At 53.9% G+C, this 17,674-nt stretch overlaps 1 protein-coding gene and 1 long non-coding RNA gene across 3 annotated transcripts in view; one reads left to right on the forward strand and one right to left on the reverse strand.

Moving 5' to 3' along the window:
- The first annotated feature begins 3,560 nt into the window (after positions 1-3,560).
- Rab35 (RAB35, member RAS oncogene family) overlaps positions 3,561-17,674 on the forward strand; it is a 16,589-nt gene continuing 2,475 nt past the window's right edge. Inside the window, exons 1-5 of one of the 2 annotated variants that reach the window (XM_013014502.1) lie at positions 3,561-3,773; positions 9,432-9,482; positions 13,483-13,606; positions 17,297-17,421; positions 17,526-17,650. In XM_013014502.1, the coding sequence (XP_012869956.1) occupies positions 3,722-3,773; positions 9,432-9,482; positions 13,483-13,606; positions 17,297-17,421; positions 17,526-17,650 (477 nt within the window). In that variant the 5' untranslated portion in view covers positions 3,561-3,721. The remainder of the gene's footprint in view (positions 3,774-9,431; positions 9,483-13,482; positions 13,607-17,296; positions 17,422-17,525; positions 17,651-17,674) is intronic. The other variant, XM_013014503.1, reaches the window with a different exon arrangement.
- Positions 9,542-17,674, reverse strand: part of LOC105984340 — an 11,858-nt gene continuing 3,725 nt past the window's right edge. Inside the window, exons 2-3 of the long non-coding RNA XR_001174987.1 lie at positions 12,082-12,086; positions 9,542-9,555 (exon numbers count right to left, since the gene is read on the reverse strand). This is a non-coding gene — a long non-coding RNA (uncharacterized LOC105984340). The remainder of the gene's footprint in view (positions 9,556-12,081; positions 12,087-17,674) is intronic.

A 17,674-nucleotide genomic window follows, 5' to 3' on the forward strand; every position in this document is an offset into this window, starting at 1 on the left:
AAAAAAAAAAAAGCTGGGGGCTGGGAAGGTGGCTCAGTGGTAGAGCGCTTGCCTTGCATGCATGAGGCCCTGGGTTTGATTCCTCTGCACCACATAAGCAGAAAAGCCAGAAGTGGCGTTGTGGCTCAAGTGGTAGAGTACTAGATTTGAGCTGAAGAACTGAGGGACAGTGCCCAGGCCCAGAGTTCAGGCCCCATGACTGGCAAAAAAAAAAAAAAAAGCTGTGACCTGCTCATCTTTGCGTTCACTGGTGGTTTTTGTTTTGCTTTTGTTTTCCATTTGTCCCTGTTACCTCACACCTGGGCATCAACACTAAATCTACCATCACCCTCAGTGCTGGGGCTTGAACTCTGGACTTGGGTGCTGTCTCCCGAATTCCTTTTGCTGAAGGCTAGTGTTCTATCACTTGAGACACAGTGCCACTCCCAGCTTTTTCTGTGGTTAATAGGAGATGAGCCTCACACTTCCCTGCCTTGGCTGGCTTTGAACTGCAATCCTCAGATCTCAGCCTCCTAAGATACTAGGATTACAGGTATGAGCCACCAGGGCTAGGCAACAATAACGTGTGCGTGAGTGTGAGTGTGTGCTCATGTACACGTTAGTACTGGGGCTTGAGAGCTTCCTGCTTTAATTTGGCTAGTTCTAGCCTTTTGTAATTAATTGGAGACAGGAATCTGCCTGGGCTAGCTTTGAACTTCAAGCCTCAGATCTCAGCCTCTCCAGCAGGTACAATTAGTTGTAAGCCACTGGCATCTGGCTAGCAATAACCTATGAAGCTCTATAGTTGAAGTCCACCCTACATGCTTGTGCTTCCTTAGTTTACTGCTCCTCTGCTCAGAAGCTTCCAGTGCTTCTCAGTGTAGTGTCTAGTGTGCAGAGGCAATGCTGCAAAAGCTCATCTGCAAGTGGATTGTTCAGAACAGTGAAACAAAGTTTCCTATCCCCACAACATACTGATCAGGGAGACAAGTTTACATACAATATACAGTGCATACACTAATGAAGGGGAAGGAGAGAGACTAACAAAATTCATTAATTGCAGTATAAGCAAATGTAAAATGTTTCTAGAGGAAAATGTGCTCAGATTCATTTGGGCATGGCTGGCACACATCCTGGCCTTAGGGAATTCCCCTCCATGCCAAAACTGATAATTCTCACAGGCTATGACATCAGCTGTCTAATTAATATACCTGACATGCAAAGCCCTCTTAGATTCCAGTGTCATCATGAAATCTACATTGAAATCTCTCCCCCATCATTCTAGCTAACAGTGATAGCTTTACTCTGATGTCTAGACGGCTTGTTTGACAGCTACTCTACTGTATTTTCATGTATTTTTAATTCCTCGTGAGTATGTCTTAACTCTGACGAGACTGTAAACTCTTGGGAGGAAAATGGTTCTACTTTTATATCCTATACAACCCACAGCACATAATAAATAGTAAGCACCCATTGTTACTGACATGAAGCAATGACTTGTGTTCCACATGATACACATCCAATCAGGATCTCATTTTCCTAATTGCCAGTTCTGCTCCCCGCCCTGCCCCCCCAAAGTCTCCTGGAGCCCTTAAGTCAGGAGGCTGCCTTTGGAAATGTCTCATTGGGCACTGTTGGCTTTCACCTGTATGTAATCCTAACTACTCTAGAGGCTAAGACCCGAGGATTGCTGTTTGAAGCCAGCCCAGTCAGAAAAGTCCGTGAGACTTACCTTCAGTTAACCATCAAAAAGCCAGAAATGGAAGAATGGCTCAAGTGGTAGAACACCAGTCTTAGATCGAAAAAGCCAAGCAGGAGCTTGAGGCCCCAAGTTCAAGCCCCAGTGCCGTTTCCTCTCCCCCCAAAAGGAAATTTATCTCACAATAGGAAATGGCTCAAAATATGAATGGGTCAGAGAAGATGACCTTGATTACATACAGGTATGTATGTTCCAGGCCACTTACAAATGTATCCTCACATCTGCAGTATTTGAAGAAACTGGGGCTCTGAGACAGGGTGACAAGACTTAGATAATTTCAAAGCTGCTACTGAGAAAGATTCTGACTCCAGAGTCTGTGATGAAGATATGCAGATGTCTGGTCAGGGCTTCTGAGCTACCTGAGGCCTCCCCCTCCTGTTTCTCAAAACTGTTGGGTCAAAGGGGATGAGGCAGGCCCAGGAGGACTTTTCAATGAAGAGCACAGGAGCAGCATCTCTCCCCCAGCCACCACCCCCAGGTTCCATGCTCTCTGGCATTGCCACACATTCTCTGCTCCTGAAGAAAACTAGTCAAGATTTGAGTCAGACAATGTGCTGTTCAAGGATCTTGCCGGCAACATTGTTTATAACTGCAAAAAAATTATGAACTACATGATTACCTGTTAAGAACTGTGGCTAAATGCACAACAGCCATCAGATGGAGCACTGTGTTACTCGGTATTTAAGGGACAGAAATATGTTGGTAATGCAAGAAAGCGTGATACATACTTATGTGTGCGTGTATAGGCCTGGGACATTCATGAAATACATTTAATCTTTACCTATCCAAGAAACACTAAGTAGTTTAGAAGGAAAAACGGGTAAGTTTTCCAGTAAGCGTCTGTAGAAGTTTCTGGGTTTTGTTTTTAGGGCCTGGGCGCTGTCCCTGAGCCTTTTTGCTCAAGGCTGGGCTGGCGCTCCGCCATTTGAGTCGCAGCTCCACCTCCGCCTTTTTGATGGTTAACTGGAAATAAGAGTCTTACAGGTTTTCCTGCGCAGGCTGGGTTCGAACCGCTACACTTCATCTCTCAGTCTCCTGAAGAGCCAGGATTACAGGCGTGGGCCACACCGGCATCCGGCACTAGTTTTTTTACCAAGCCCAAAGAAGGTCTGACACAAAAAACCCACGCAGCATCGACCCACGGGGTGTGGGCCTGGAAAGGACGAGGCGGGTGAACGGGAAGGGGACAACCCGCAGCTCCGCGGGGCGGACGGCGGGGCCGCACCGGGCGCCCGGGGGGCGGGGGGGCGCTACGCCGAGCACCCCTCGGCGTCGGGCGGCCCGGGCCTCGCGGACCCCCGGCGGGGGGCCGACCGCCTCCGCCGCCCGGCGCTGGCGCGCGGGAACGGCCCGGCAATGTTACCAAAGTCGCAGCTCGGCGGCGCCGGCGCCCGCGGGCGCCCCGGGTCCCGTCGCGCTCGCCGGCCGGCCTCCAGGCCCCGGACGCTCCCCGCGCCGCGCCGGTCCGCCGGGCCCGACCCTCGGGCCGGGGTCCCCGCCTCTCCGCCGCGCCCCCGGGTCTCGAGGATGAGGGAACGGAACATCCACGGGCAGGCTCCGCCGCCACCCTCGGCCGCTTCCACTCGGCGCCGGACAGGAGCGCGGGTCCGCGAGCCGCGACGGCGACGCTCGCCGGGGCTTCGCCAGGGCGCGTGCGCGGGGCCCGTGCGTGCGCGACGAGGGCGCGGCCGGCCGGGACTGCGGCTGCGTAGAGGCGGCACCAGGCGCTGCGCCTGCGCAGTCGTGGGGCGGGGCGGGAAGAAGGGAGGCGGTGGCCCCGGCGGCGGCTGTGAGGAGGAAGGAGGAGGAGGAGGAGGAGGAGGAGGAGGGGGTGCGGAGGGAGGTGTTTCTGTCAGTTCCGGCTGTTTGTTCGGGAAGTGGATCCGCCGCTGCCGGAGCAGCCCGGAGGGAGCTGCGGATCGCGAGGCCAGCACCGACCCCGCCCGCCCGCCCGGCCGCCCGCGCGTTCCGCCCCCGCCCGCCATGGCCCGGGACTACGACCACCTCTTCAAGCTGCTCATCATCGGCGACAGCGGTGAGGGCCGCGGCGGCCGGAGGCGGCGCGGGCCCTGCCGGGCGCGGCCCGCGGGGGCCTCGGGGCGGGCGGGCGGGGAGGTGCCGGCCGCGCGGGGCGGGAGGCGGGCGGGCGGGCGGGGCCGCCCGGCGGACCCGAGCCCCGGGGGCTGGGGGGTGCGCCGGGGGGGCTCCGGCCGGTGCCAGCCCGCCGGGCGGCGGAGCCCAGGGGCCGGGCGTGCGGGGTCCACTCCCCGCGCCCGCTCCGGCCTCACGTGTGACCTTGGTCAAGTCTCACGATGTCCCGGAATCGGAGAGACCCGGGTTCGAGTCCCGGGACCATCAGTTTGTTCAACTCGGTGACCTTGGGCAAGTTGCTTCGCCTTTCCGACCCTCAGTTTCCGCATCTGGGCAATGGAGACCTTCCTCGCTGGGTAGTTGTGAGTATGTGCCGAGATAAAGTGGGCAAAGTGCTCGGAGCCTGACCCGGGGTGAAGTCAGCTCTAAGTAAGTGCTAGCTGTCGGTGTCACCGTCAGGCTCCTTTGTAAGACCCACGCCTCTGTTAAAAGTCGGGGGGCGGGGAGGTGCCCCGTGTCCTCGGCCCTCGTGGGGTTGCTGTGAGGTGTCAATGAAAGGGGCAGGTAAGAGCGCTTCCGCAGATTTGGCGTTGGGTGATCATTAAATCTCGGCGTGGTTCAGTGTGCACGTCTGTGAAGTGGAATGATGGTCGGGCTGCCTCCTTCCAAGGCCGCTGTGGAGTATTCATTGAGATAGTGCACACACATAGTGTTGGCACACCCAGCCGGGGCGCAGTGGCTTCTCTCAGCTTCCTCTATACCAGAGAGGTATTGCGGGCCGGTCAGCCAATGTGTCTGGCCCAGCACTCCTAGTTCAGATCTCCTGTTCATAGAATAGTGCCTGGCACCCAGTAAGTATGGAATACATAGTTGTGGAATGAATGAACGAGCAGTGTTTTCGTACGTAGTTGTTGAATGAATGAATGAATGATTATCCAATGTCCTTAGAAAAGATATTTTGGTTTCTGGCAAGGGGCAGGGAGGGTTTAGAGGTGTTTGGAATGTGACAGGTGTGCAGGTTTATTGGGTGACCGAGAGGTCAGGAAGGCAGGCCCCAGGAGGTTTATGGGAGCAGAGTTAAATTGCTGGGATTACATGTGTCCTGGAAGGAGGCCTAGAGAGCAGCTAAGGTTATAGACCAGACTTCAGTTGTGGATCTGGATGAGGATCACGTGACTGGAAGTAGAGGCCAGGTTGGTTGTAGGGCTCATGGACAGTTGAGGAGATAAGGGGAGCGAATCCCTCGTGAAACCCGGGATGTAGGAGGAGGGTTGAGTGGCAGGCAGTGCCGTAGATGGGTGGTGGAAGTGCTCCCACCTGGGGAGCTGGACGGGGATGTGGTTGGTGGATTTGTTACCCACAAGCCAGTGGGCACTGAAACCCTTGGATCCTGCACTGTCTTTTCTCATTTCTTCGGCTCCAGTGTTCCATCGTGCTGTCCCAGGTTGTGGGCAGCAACAAATGGTGCCGATTTGTTGGCGTTCCAATGAGATGGAAGAGTAATTGTGGTTGGGGAAGAAGTGAGTTAGGTGGAGGGCTGATTGGTTGTGGTTTGAATGAAGGGAACCAAGCAAGCTGCCGAATCTTTCACTTGGACTTGGCCTTTGGTTCACCCCAGGGTCCCGAGGCTCTGCCTATGTAGCATTTGCCTTCTGCTCTGGCCTTGGTTAAAGTCAGTCTGCTCTGGCAGAGGTCTGTCTTTATCCCCCTGCAAGACATCTCTGGCCTCTGTGTTGATCTTTAAAAATGAAAGGCTTAAACTCAGCAAGAAGATGCAGCATTTGCTGGCTTTTCTCCTCCAGGAAACCCTGGGGATGGTTTTGGCTGCTTTCTTACTGTGCATTTTACATGGTTTATTGATTTTTTCCCCCACTCAGAAGTCAGGTGTGGGAGAAGACTCACTGGGTCAAGATTTCTGTGGTCTGGCTATGAGTTCAATCTGAGTATGTAGCCTGGGTTGTGTAGAGGAGTTAAGGTGCATTGCTATTTGATTTCTCCTGATGTTAGCTGATATTCAAAGCCCAACACTTAATGGTAGCCGTGGAAGTTCTAGCTTTTTTTTTGGCTGGTACTAGGGCTTGAACTTAGGGCTTGGACACTATCTCTTAGCTCAAGGCTGGGACTCTACTATTTAAGCCACAGCTCTGCTTTCTGCACTCCATGTGTGTGTGTGTGTGTGTGTGTGTGTGTGTGGATCCTGAGTACAAATAAAACAGATTTAGGACTGCTCAAGGCTAGCATTCTTCACTTCCGGCTTTTTAGTGACTAATTGGAGATAAGAGTCTCACCAGATTTTCTGTTAGGGCTAGCTTTGAACAGTGATCCTCAGATCTCACCCTCCTGCATAGCTAGGATTACAGGTGTAAGCCACCAGTGATGGTTCAAACTAAGCTTTGCAGCTGAACAGAGAGCCTAACCTTTAGTCTGTGTGTGTGTTTTGTGTGTGTGTGTGTGTGAGAGAGAGAGAGAGAACATGATTTCACAGACACTTTCTCATCTGATTCTTACCCATGGTCTGTATGGTTGGCCATGCTCAGAGGAGGTAACTGGCTTGTCCCAAGTCACACAGCTTGTCAGAGACAAAGTCAGGAGCTAATGCACATCTATGCTAAAACGTGAGAGCAGCTGGTGTTGGGTTGGCAAACAGCAGGCCCTCAATGAATGTTAGTTTCTTTATAAATCTAGAGTTCTTCTTCCCACTCTGCCACATTGTACACGCTTCTGGAATGTGTTTCCTTGGCTTTTGCATCTCTTCTTTATGCCTGAGGTTCTGTACTTTTTTTTCTGCTCTTTAGTCACTGGCTCTTGATTATTATTATTGATTTTTGTGTGTGCCAGTACTGGGGCTTGAACTCAGAGCCTCAGGGTCACACTGGGCTCAAGGCTAGTGTTCCTTCACCATTTGAGCCACACTCCAATTCTGGTTTCTTGCTGGTTAATTGAAGATAATTGTCTTGTATTTGTCCACATAGGTTGGCTTCAAAGCATGATCCTCAGATCTCAGCCTCCTGAGTAGGTGGCTTGACTCTTGATTTATAACAGCATCCACTGGGCAAGCCATCTTCACTCTTCAAAAACCTGGAGGCTAGCGTGGCCATCAGACCCACTTAGATCCCTCCACTTTACAGATGAGTAAACTAAGGCTCCGGAGGATGTGACTTACCAGGGTACACAATGAGATGGATGAAAATTGGAGTCACTTTATTTGGGTCCACAGCAGGCTGGAACTGAAGCAGAGAGGAATGAGGGGCATGTGGCCCACGGAAGGAGCAGAGTCAGGGTGGCTGGCATGCAGAGGAATGTGATGGCTGAATGTGGCGTCGCCTCACTACCAGGAGGTGTTAGATGGGCTGGGGCCTGTGCTTTTTGTAGGGTAGAGAAGGCTGGAGTGGTCGTTGGTTGTTTTTTTTGCTTTTTTTCCCCTCAAGGCTAGTGCTCTACCACTTGAACCACAGCTCCACTTCTGGCTTTTTTGTGGTTAATTGGAGATGAGTCTCACAGACTTTTCCTGCCCAGGTTGGATTCGAACCGTGATCCTTAGATCTCAGCTTCCTGAGTAGCTGAGATTACTAATAGGCATGAACCACCCTGCTTGGAGTAGCAGTGGTTTTTTTGTTTTGTTTTGTTTTTTCCCCTGTCGGTCGTGGGGCTTGAACTCTGGGCCTGGGTACTGTCCCTCAGCTCTTCAGCTCAAAGCGAGCACTCTACTGCTTGAGCCACAGTGCCACTTCCAGTTTTCTGGCAATTAATTGAAGATAAGAGTCTCACAGAGTTTCCTGCCCAGGCTGACTTTGAACCGTGATCCTCAGATCTCAGCCTCCTGAGTTGCTAGAATTATAGGTGTGACCTACCAGCGCCCGGCTGGAGTAGCAGTGTTTTATGTGAATGTGGCCATGGGTACCTTCTGCCAGTGCTGTAGTTAGGTGGTGGCAGGGATTTTCAGAAGGTGGCCTATGGTGGTGGACATCACGTTGTTGGAGGTTGCTGTTAATACCACATGGTGACTCACGGCCATTGTGCAGCCCAGTGGTTTTCATCTGCTCCGTCAGGAGCATGGGGGTAGTGGAGCAGACCTGGCTGTGCCACCGTGTGTCATAGTAGATTTGGATGAAATAATCACTTAAAGGACTCTGCCTGGTGCTGGTGGCTCACACCTGTAATCCTAACTACTAATGAGGCGGAGATCTGAGGATCACAGTTTAAAGCCAGCCCAGGCAGGAAAGTCTGTGAGACTCTTATCTCCAATAAACCACCAGAAAACCAGAAGTGGCGCTGTGGCTCAAGTGGTAGAGCGCTCGCTTTGAGCTGAAGAGCTGAGGGACAGCGCCCAGGCCCAGAGTTCAAGCCCCATGACCGACCAAAAAAAAAAAAAAAAGAAAAGAAAAAAGAAAAAGCTGAGCATGAGGCTGAGGCCTTGTGTTCAAGCCCCAGCACTGGCACAAAAGGGAAACAAAGAGTCCCCTGACAGTGGGTATTGTGGTGTCCTGAGTTTGGGTCTTCCTCCTCTTTGGTGCAGAGACTTAAATGAGCTGCTCAGCCACTCAGCTGCTGTTTCCTCCTCTCAGGAGATGGAGGATGAGTTCTGGAAGCACCCAAGTGCCCACCACACAGACAGAACTCAGTACATGCATACATGTTAATCATTTCCTCCTGAGGCCAGTTGGCCTGGCTGGATTTGGGGGTGGGGAGGGGAGGGTGGGAGGGAGGGGCAGGAGGGCAGGGAAGCTGCAGTTGGTTGAGGTCCCCCCCCCCCAGTTTTGCAGTAAACAGCCAGGAGCTGCTGTGGTAAGTGCAGTCATCTGAACAAACGTAGGCTGGTGGCCTGATAGGGGTCCTGGAGACTCTGCCACCCACCTGCTCGCCTAGTTGGTGCTGACTCAGTGTGGGGGATGGGGAACGGGGGACAGTCGCTTCTAGTGGTGTGGGCCTCGATGTCCTTACCTGCTGAAAAGCCCTGATGAAATAAGGGTTCATCCCGCTCTCCAGCTTCTTGTCGGAGTTACTTGCAGACAGACGCTGCATACATAGGGTGTGGGCTTGGCATCTGTGGCAGCGACGCCCTTCAGGGCATCACTTGGTCTCTCGGTCTCTGTTGTCTGGTATCTCCCTCCAGCCTGCCAGGACAGCCCTCGGCACTGGGCTTGGGCACAAGTCTCTGTCACCTCCCCCAGGGGAGTTGAGAGCAGCTTGTCTTACATGAGGACGAAGGAAAAGGTCAGGGATTGACTGGAAGAGATGTTCTTAGTGTGTGGCTGCTTGGAGAGCATCCGCCACACCCAGCCGCCTTTTTCTTGTGCCTGCACTGGGCTTCCACTCAAGGTCTGGGCACTGTCCCTTAGCTTTTTTGCCCAAGGCTAACACTCTGCCACTTTAGCCACACCTCCACTTTGTTGTTGTTGTTGTTATTTAAAGATAAGAGTCTCAGTGGACTTTCCTGGGCTGGATTCAAGCCATGATCCTCAAATCTCAGCCTCCTGAGTAGCTAGGATTACAGTCGTGAGCCACTGGTGTCCAGCTCTGAGCGTGTTTAGACTTGGTGCTCAGAAGTTGGCTGGAAAGAGGAACTCACGCCCTGCTCACCCCTGTGCTTTCTCTCTTGCAGGTGTGGGCAAGAGCAGCTTACTGTTACGATTCGCAGACAACACTTTCTCAGGTAAGTCCTCCCCAGCTGCTGCAGAGGCATTTCAGTCTTGAAATCCTCTTCCCCAGCTCGGAGCACATGGCTTCTGTCTAACTCGTGGAACTTTCTCATTTTGGTTGTCCAAGGATGGCCAAGGAGGATGGTAATCATAGCTTAGAAGCTCTGTATTCTGTCGCAGTCTACCTGTTCAGAAAGCCTGACTCTTCTCCTTTCTTGGTCCAGGATCTGTCTCCTTACACCCAGCATTTACAAGACATCTTCCTGTTGGAAATCTCAAGCATGTACCTCCTGCTGCCCTAAGAACCTCTGCTTGGTATCTTTCTACTTTTTTTTTTTTTTGAGTTATAGGACTTGAACTCAGGACCTGGCACTATCCTTGAGCTCTTTTATTTAAGGCTAGCACTCTACCACTTGGGCCGCAGCTCTTTGTTTTCTGGTGGTCAATTGGAGATAAGAGTCTCATGGACTTCCCTTCCCAGACTGGCGTTGAACTGTACTCCGCAGATCTCAGCCTCCTGAGTAGCTAGATGACAGGTGTGAGCCACCAGCAACTGCTTTTTCCACTTTTTTTTTTTTTTTTGTCATGGGGCTTGAACTCTGGGCCTGGGCACTGTGCCTTAGTTCTTCAGCTCAAGGCTAGCACTCTACCACTTGAGCCCCTGTGCCTCTTCGGTTTTCTGGTGGTTTATTGGAGATAAGAGTCTCATGGACTTTCCTGCCTGGGCTGGCTTTGAACCACAATCCTTAGGTCTCAGCCTTCTGAGTAGCTAGGATTACAGACATGAGCACTGGCGCCCAGCCTCCACTGTTTTTTGACTCCACCTGTTCTTCAGAAACTTTGCTCCTCTCTGTCAGAATTATGCTTTCACCCTGCCAGCCACAGGCCTCCCTGGGTGGCAGTGGCTGTGTAGTTTTGTGTGCTGGGTGCGCATGTAATACTCCGCCACAGGGCTCATGCTAGTGTGTGGCTTCTGGGGGCTTCTGTGGTCCCACCTTACTCGGCATACTTACACGTGTGTACGGGGCTCCCCAGAAGTGAGGTCACGGAGCCATTGGGTCTGAGGCATGTCTTCTTTTCCCTTGCAGAGATACTGAGATAATTTGAAGGGATTGAAAATGCTCCTTGTCAGCTCTGATCAGTGCAGAAAGCGCTGCCTTGCCCACCTCCAGCAATGTCTGCAGCAATAGTCATTGGAAAGTTAGCTTCTCCGTGTGACCTTGAGGGAGTGACTCAGCCTCAAGTTGTAGAAATGTCGCTGTCCCTCTGACGTGGTGGGATTAGGCGCACCTGAGAGCCCAGGACCCAGTGCCTGGAGCCCAGTAACCGCCCACTGTTCATTGTGGCTGTTAGATGAACTACTGGGCAGCCTCTGCTTAGGCCAGGAATTGTCTCTCTGCCTGTCAGCTGCCCGCTCTAGGGAGATGCTTTGTGGTCTCCTCTCCTCAAGTGGACTTCCGGTATCTTAGCCCACTGTTGGTTCTCAGTAGGAACATTCCCACACCACTCATCCGTGGCTCAGCAGCCATGCTTCTGTGTCAGATCCCTGCGGCCCTGTCTCCCCTGAGCAGGGTTTACAGCAGGGCTTCTCCATGTCACACTCTTGACACTGGGCCCGGCAATTCTGTGTTATGTGTGTGTGGCGGGGATGGGGGGATGCTGAGTCAGATCAGCCTCCTAGATGCCCATGGCACTGTGACAACCAAAATTGTCCCCAGATGGTGCCTGATATATGGAAACAAGACCTTCCCTGATTGGAGACCTCGGATCTTCTATTTTCTTTCCAACTTCCCTTCTTATTCTGTGTGGTGTGTGTGTGAGAGAGAGAGAGAGAGAGAGAGAGCGAGAATGCATGTGCGCATGTGCGCACACGCATGCTGGTCCTGAGCTTGAACTCAGGGCCTGGGTACTGTCCCTGAGACTTTGTGCTCAAGGCTAATGATGTTCTATCACTTGAGCTACAGCTCCACTTCCTGCTTTTTGGTGGTTAATTGGAGATAAGAGTCTCACAGGCTTTCCTGCCCAGGTTGAATTTGAACTAAAATCCTCAGATCTCAGCTTCCTGAGTAGCTAGGGTTCCAGGCCTAAGCCACCAGCAGTCGGCTTACTCCTTTTTTTTCTGGCTCACTCACATGTACATTCATCCAACCATCAGCTGTTTGTTTAGTTCCTAACCATGTAAGTTGCTGGGTTTTCTGGACCCTGAACTGAATCAGGTGCTAGCTTGGTTTCTGGCTGGGTTTTGGCCTTAGCTGCTTGCTTCCATGTGGGGCCTCTCTGCTCCTCTTGAGTATGACCTTTGGTAGTCTTACCTATTCTTTCAAGTGGAGCCCAGCTATGACCCCCTTCCCCCTATTGCCTTGATTTCTACCTCACCCTAAACTTTGACCTTTCCCACACTTCTTATGATGATTTGTGTGTGCATATGTATGTGTGTGCATGTATGTATCTATCTATATGTCTGTCTCCTGCACAATGTGATGTGGCACGCTGTGAACGGAGCAAGACTGCTCAGAGTAGGCGAGCCTTTGTCAGCCTAGACTGGACTGGAGCGTCGTACCGGCTCTTCTCAAATCCACCTTCCACAGAGATGCCCCAAGCAGCTCATTAAACGTAATCTTTACCTGACTTACGTAACTGTAACCCCTCTGGACATCACCTTTATAAAAACAATAAAAAATACAAAAAAAACCCATAAACAAAAACCCCGCAGCTCGTGTCCTGGTGGAGACTCAGTCCTCCCCATCGCACACAGGAAACAGTCTACATTGTCAAAATGACACAGAGACCTAGATGTCAGCCGTGGATTCCCGGCCTGCCCAGCTATGGCTTGGCCTTGCAGACCGTGGACTCATCATCTCTGCCTGGATCAATGCTTTAGGTTATACCCTGTTAGTATGTTAGGAAGTTAGTTTTCTGGACCATTTAATTTTTTTTTTGGTTGGTCGTGGGGCTTGAACTCTGGGCCTGAGTGCTGTCCCTGCGCTCTTCAGCTCAAGACGAGCTCTCTATTGCTGAGCCACAGCGCCACTTCTGGTTTTGTAGTGCTTTATTGGAGATAAGAGTCTCACTGACTTTCTTGCCCAGTCTGGCTTTGAACCACGATCCTCAGATCTCAGCCATCTGAGTAGATTATTTAATTTTTTAAATATAATTTTATTAGGTGATATACAGAGGGGTTACCATTTTGTAAGTCATGTAATGAGTGTGCGTGTGTGCGTGTATGCGCGCGCGCTTGAACTCAGGGTCTGGGCACTGTCCCTGAGCTTGCTCAAGATTAGCACTCTAGTATTTGAGCCACAGCTCTACTTCCAGCTTTTGGGTGCTTAATTGGAGATAAGAGTCTCACAAACTTTTCTCGCCTGAGCTAGCTTTGAACTGTGATCCTAAGATCTCAGCCTCCTGAGTAGCTAGGATTACAGGTATGAGCCACTGAGGCCTAGCATGAGAACATTTCTTTTTGGACAATGTCATCTTCCCTTCGCTTTCTCCCTATTTCCCCCTCCTGCCCACAAGTTGCATAAGTTCATTTTCCATCTTGTATTTCCTATGTTAGGAAGTCAGCTTTCTGAGTCTTTTATCTCCTCCTCCTCCTCCTCCTCCCCCTCCCCCTTCCTCCTTCCCCTTCCCTTCCCCGTCTCCTTCTCCTTCTCCTCCTTTTTTTGCAAAGAACGAAAGAGAAAAACCTGTAGTGGATCATAGGTCTGCCCATTCTCAAGTCACAGGTGACCTGTCCTGCCATTCTAGTGGAGCCTGTCTCTTTTCGCCGAGTCACATCCCAGTGTATTTCCTTTGTGTCATTCCCACTGTGAAACGTCATCTTTCTTAGTTTGTCGCCTTGTATCCTGCCTCCCTTCCACAGTGGACTCCATCGGGGCTCTTTGCTCAGGAATCTCGTGGGGCACAGAGCGTGTGCGGGGTGGGTGTTAGGCTCCCGAGATCTGCCCTGTGCAGTTTGGGGCGTGGAGGCCAGGGCTGCCCACTGGCCCCGGCTGACGGGCTGCATGTGTGCAGGCAGCTACATCACCACAATTGGAGTGGACTTCAAGATTCGGACTGTGGAGATCAACGGCGAGAAAGTGAAGCTGCAGATCTGGGACACGGCAGGGCAAGAGCGCTTCCGCACCATCACCTCCACGTGAGTCCAACCCCCCCCCGCCCCGGAGCCCCTTCCTCTTCCTGAAGATGCCCGAAGAGGCATTGCCATGCCCTGGCTTGCGTGGGGTGGGCAGACCGGGCTGAGTGCTGGCTCTGGGCCCCTCCCCTGGGCACAGCTTCCCCCAGCTAGCGGTGGCAGCTCTGTCACCCCAGTGCATGTGAAGGGCTCTGCCCACCCACGCACTGGCCAGGCAGTTCCTTCTGGTAGGGCTCTGGGCATCTACCCTAACGCTTCAGAGATGAATCTGTGGGGACATGTGGCTGTGGGGAACCCCTTCCTCCATTTCTCCCCCCCCAAACTCTATTTTTTTTTTTTTTTACCAGTCCTGGGGCTTGAACTCAGGGCCTGGGCACTGTCCCTGAGCTTCTTTTGCTCAAGGCTAGCACCACTTGAGCACCATTTCTGGCTTTTTCTATTTATGTGGTACTGGGGAATAGAACCCAGGGCTTCGTGTATGCTAGGCAAGCACTCTACCACTGAGCCACATTCCCAGCCCTCCCCAAACTCTTGACTGGAGCTCTGCTCCCCGCTGCTTTTGCTCCGTGGAGGCCCTTGGCCGCACGAGGAGGAAAGCTCGGGGTTCTGCCGCGGGGCTGTCAGTTGAGTGGAACAGATTCCAGGAAAGCGCAGGGTGGAGAGGCGGGCCGCTTGAGATGGGAATGTCTGCTCTGCTCTGGGTTTTTGGGCAAGTCGCCTAGACGGAGTGCGTGCTTGTTTCCCTGCGGGTTACCGTGCAGGGTTTGAATGCTGAGGCCCAAGGCCCAGTCCCCACTTTGTGCTTTTCCTGAGTCTTCTTGCTGACTTCTCCCACCGTTGTATGGATGAGCGAGCCTCTGAGCAGTGGTCTGTCCCCAGTGATGGCAGAGCCAGGGCTGGCTCCAGCAGAGGGCTGGGGTCTGGCCTTCTGTGGGAATTCCCGGGACCTCTCCCCAGAGCAGTTCCTGTCAGTGGACTCAGCCAGGCATGGGTGGCATCCCCCTGGGAGAGGCCCCTGTCCCCTTTCAGTGTAGACACTCAGATGTCTGTCCTGGGCCTTCAGGATCCCCGTGGTAGGGGTGGGGAGTGAGGAGGCGCAGGGCTGGGCAGGAAGGAGGCACAGGCGCTGTGTGGACTGTGCTAGCCAAGAGAGGCTGCCAGCATCAGCCCTGCAGTGGGCACATGAGCGTCTTGGCCGGGCTCCCCGAAGGCGCTCTGTGATGACACACGGGTGCGCGCCACCGGAGGCGAGGGCTTTTGGGTCAGGCTTCTTGGTGTAGGACAACATCAAGAGTCTCAGGTGTGGCTCAAGTGGTAGAGAGCTTGCTGAGCTCAACCCTCAGCACCACCACTCCCACCGAAAGCCAAACAGGGGAGCAGCTGGCAGCCCATGGACCCGAGCAAGGGCCCCTCGTAAGGGTTCGGGTTGGCAGATCTGCACCTGGAGCCACGCTCTCACTGTGGCCCAGGTGTATCCCTAAACACACGGGGTCCCGGTAAGGAGGCCTGTGAACAGCTTGGGAGTCACACGAGTGACTCTCGTGATTACTCAGGATTGGAACTGAAGCTCATCTGATGCCAAAGCTTAGGCCTTTCCCTGGCTCTGGCTCTGGGGGTTAAAAACCAGTTTAGGGGTTCACGGCAGCAGGGACAATAGGCCTGTGCCCCGGGCAGGGGGCTAGGGCATCGAGGCCTTCTCTGTAGATGCCGCTGCTGCTCCCCACCATGAAGTCTGCGCCCTTTGGGCTGGGCGAGGTGAGCGGAGGCTGAACTGCCGCTCTGTCGGGGAGACTTAGAGAAGTAACTCAGCACCCTGAGGACAAGTGTGTATTGTGGGGGCTGGAGGAGGGGAGGTCTCGGTGCTGGGGCCCGTGGACTCACTGGGGTCCTGCCTGCCTGTCTGGGGAGACACCACACACTTGTCACCCCGTGTTGGTAGTTGGGGGTGGGTCTGGGCCAGTGAGGGTACCGGATGTGGCCTTGTTTGATCCTGAGCACTGATACGGAGCAAAACTGCATCCTGCTGGCCTTCACAAGGCTCGCTCCCTCTCCCTGAGCAGCTGCAGTTTGCTTGTCTGAGGGGCGACTGTGGGGAGGTGGGGGGAGATAAGAGGGAAGTAGTAAGGGTGGGTGACTTGACGCTGGGCTGGGGACTCAGACCTGAGCCCCAGGATTCTAGCCAGACTCTCCCCTCACCATGTCCTCTGTCCTCCCTGGCAAATGGCCACAGTGGCTCCTGTTGGACTGAGTTGCTACAAAGATGAACAAGGTAGTGGGTGTGAGGGGCTTGGCCCAGTGCTTGGCCTGAGCTCTGCGCCCTCCTGCTCCTCAGCCCGGAGCTTGCGCAGATGAAGGCCTGTCCCTTGCCCAGCGCAGGCACGGTGCTGAGGAGTGGCAGGGGCTCTGCCCAGGGCCACGCTGGGGCATTTCTCGGGTGCAGGGGCATTCTGCTGACAGGGATCAGGGTCACCCTAGAGGCCACCATCAAGCTGCTGGGTGATGAGCTGGTGCTCAGGGCAGCAGCTGCCTTGGGGCTGGGGCTGGGGCGGGTTCAGGCTGTGGGCCAAGTGAACGCCTGCCCTGGGTGGAGGGACAGCTGCAGAGGCTACACACGGTGCCCTCCAGGGCCGCCCCGCCACCTCTATCTGGGACCCCAGATTGCCCCGGCAGGAGCCGGAAGAATGATAAGGAGCATTCCGCCCTTGGGGTATCTGTGTTACCTTTTTAACGCCTCACATAACCCCAAGAGGTGAGTACAAGCACCCCCATTTTATGGTTGTGGAAACTGAGGCAAAAGCAGTAACCTTGAAGTCCTAGCATTTTAGAGATGGAGCCGTGTTCTTTTGTCCTCAGATCAGCCTGTAATGTGAAGAGGCGGCAGAGAGAGTTCATGGGCGGGCAGATGGGAACAGAGCGGCACTAACAGCCCAGCCGCTGCTCCCGCTCCCTGCCCGGCCCGCACCCCCTCGGAGCTGGGCTTTGGGAGAAGGGCTCCCCACACTGGGTAGCAGCAGCCAGCAGGCGGGGAGAAGCAGCCTGTCCACAGCGTTTGTGTCCCTTGGGGGGTTCTCAGAAGCCCATAGGCACTGAGGGCCTGCGCTGTGGCCGCGCACTGAGAGGGTCAGCACCAGGGCTTCTTGGAGTTGATGTCCTCCACCTGTCCCCTGAGCCACCAGCACGAGGAACCACATCTTCCTTCCAGACCTTGTAGCAGCTCTTCTGCAAGGTTTGGATGGCTAGGCCCCAGCCTTACGTGTTCTTGTTGCTGTCCAGCCCCCCCCGCCCCCGGAGCCCAGAGATGCAGGAAGGGAGGGGTGCGCTTTGCCAGGGCTCCACGAATGAAGCAGCTTCTGGGAATGGCATTTTACTAAACCAGATTTCAGGAGAGAAAGTTCTGAATGTTTGAGCAAGGATCGTGACCCTCGGATGGCAAACACAAAATTTGCCTGAATTCTAAAGATAAAACGAGAACTTCAGAGAAGCCTCCAGCTGCTGGCAGACCCTGAATCCCCTGGGGTGACTCCTCAGACCTGGTCTGTCACCTCTGGGCCAGCACCCCTCCTCTCTGATGCCCTGGGGACAGGCACGAGGCACCAGTGCTGTGGGAGCCTGCAGCGGGGTGCAGGGCCTGGCCACGGAGGGAAGCAGCTGCTCTTGTCTGGGCTGAAGCCTCATGCACTCTTGGCCCCACAGGTATTATCGGGGGACCCACGGGGTCATTGTGGTTTATGACGTCACCAGTGCTGAGTCCTTCGTCAACGTCAAGCGGTGGCTTCATGAAATCAACCAGAACTGTGATGACGTGTGCCGAATATTAGGTGAGGCCGGGTTCTGGGGTGGGGCGGTGCGGGCGGCGCGGTGGTGGGGTACGGGCGGCACTCGGGGCTCTTGCGGAGCTGGCTGACTCTGCCCTGTCTTGAAGTTGGCAATAAGAATGACGACCCGGAGCGGAAGGTGGTAGAGACGGAAGATGCTTACAAGTTTGCCGGGCAGATGGGGATCCAGCTGTTTGAGACCAGCGCCAAGGAGAACGTGAACGTGGAAGAGGTGAGGCCCAGCTGAGGCCCTGGG

Source organism: Dipodomys ordii, unplaced genomic scaffold (assembly GCF_000151885.1).
Source record: "Dipodomys ordii isolate 6190 unplaced genomic scaffold, Dord_2.0 Scaffold23, whole genome shotgun sequence".
In the NCBI taxonomy this organism is placed as follows: Eukaryota; Metazoa; Chordata; class Mammalia; order Rodentia; family Heteromyidae; genus Dipodomys; species Dipodomys ordii.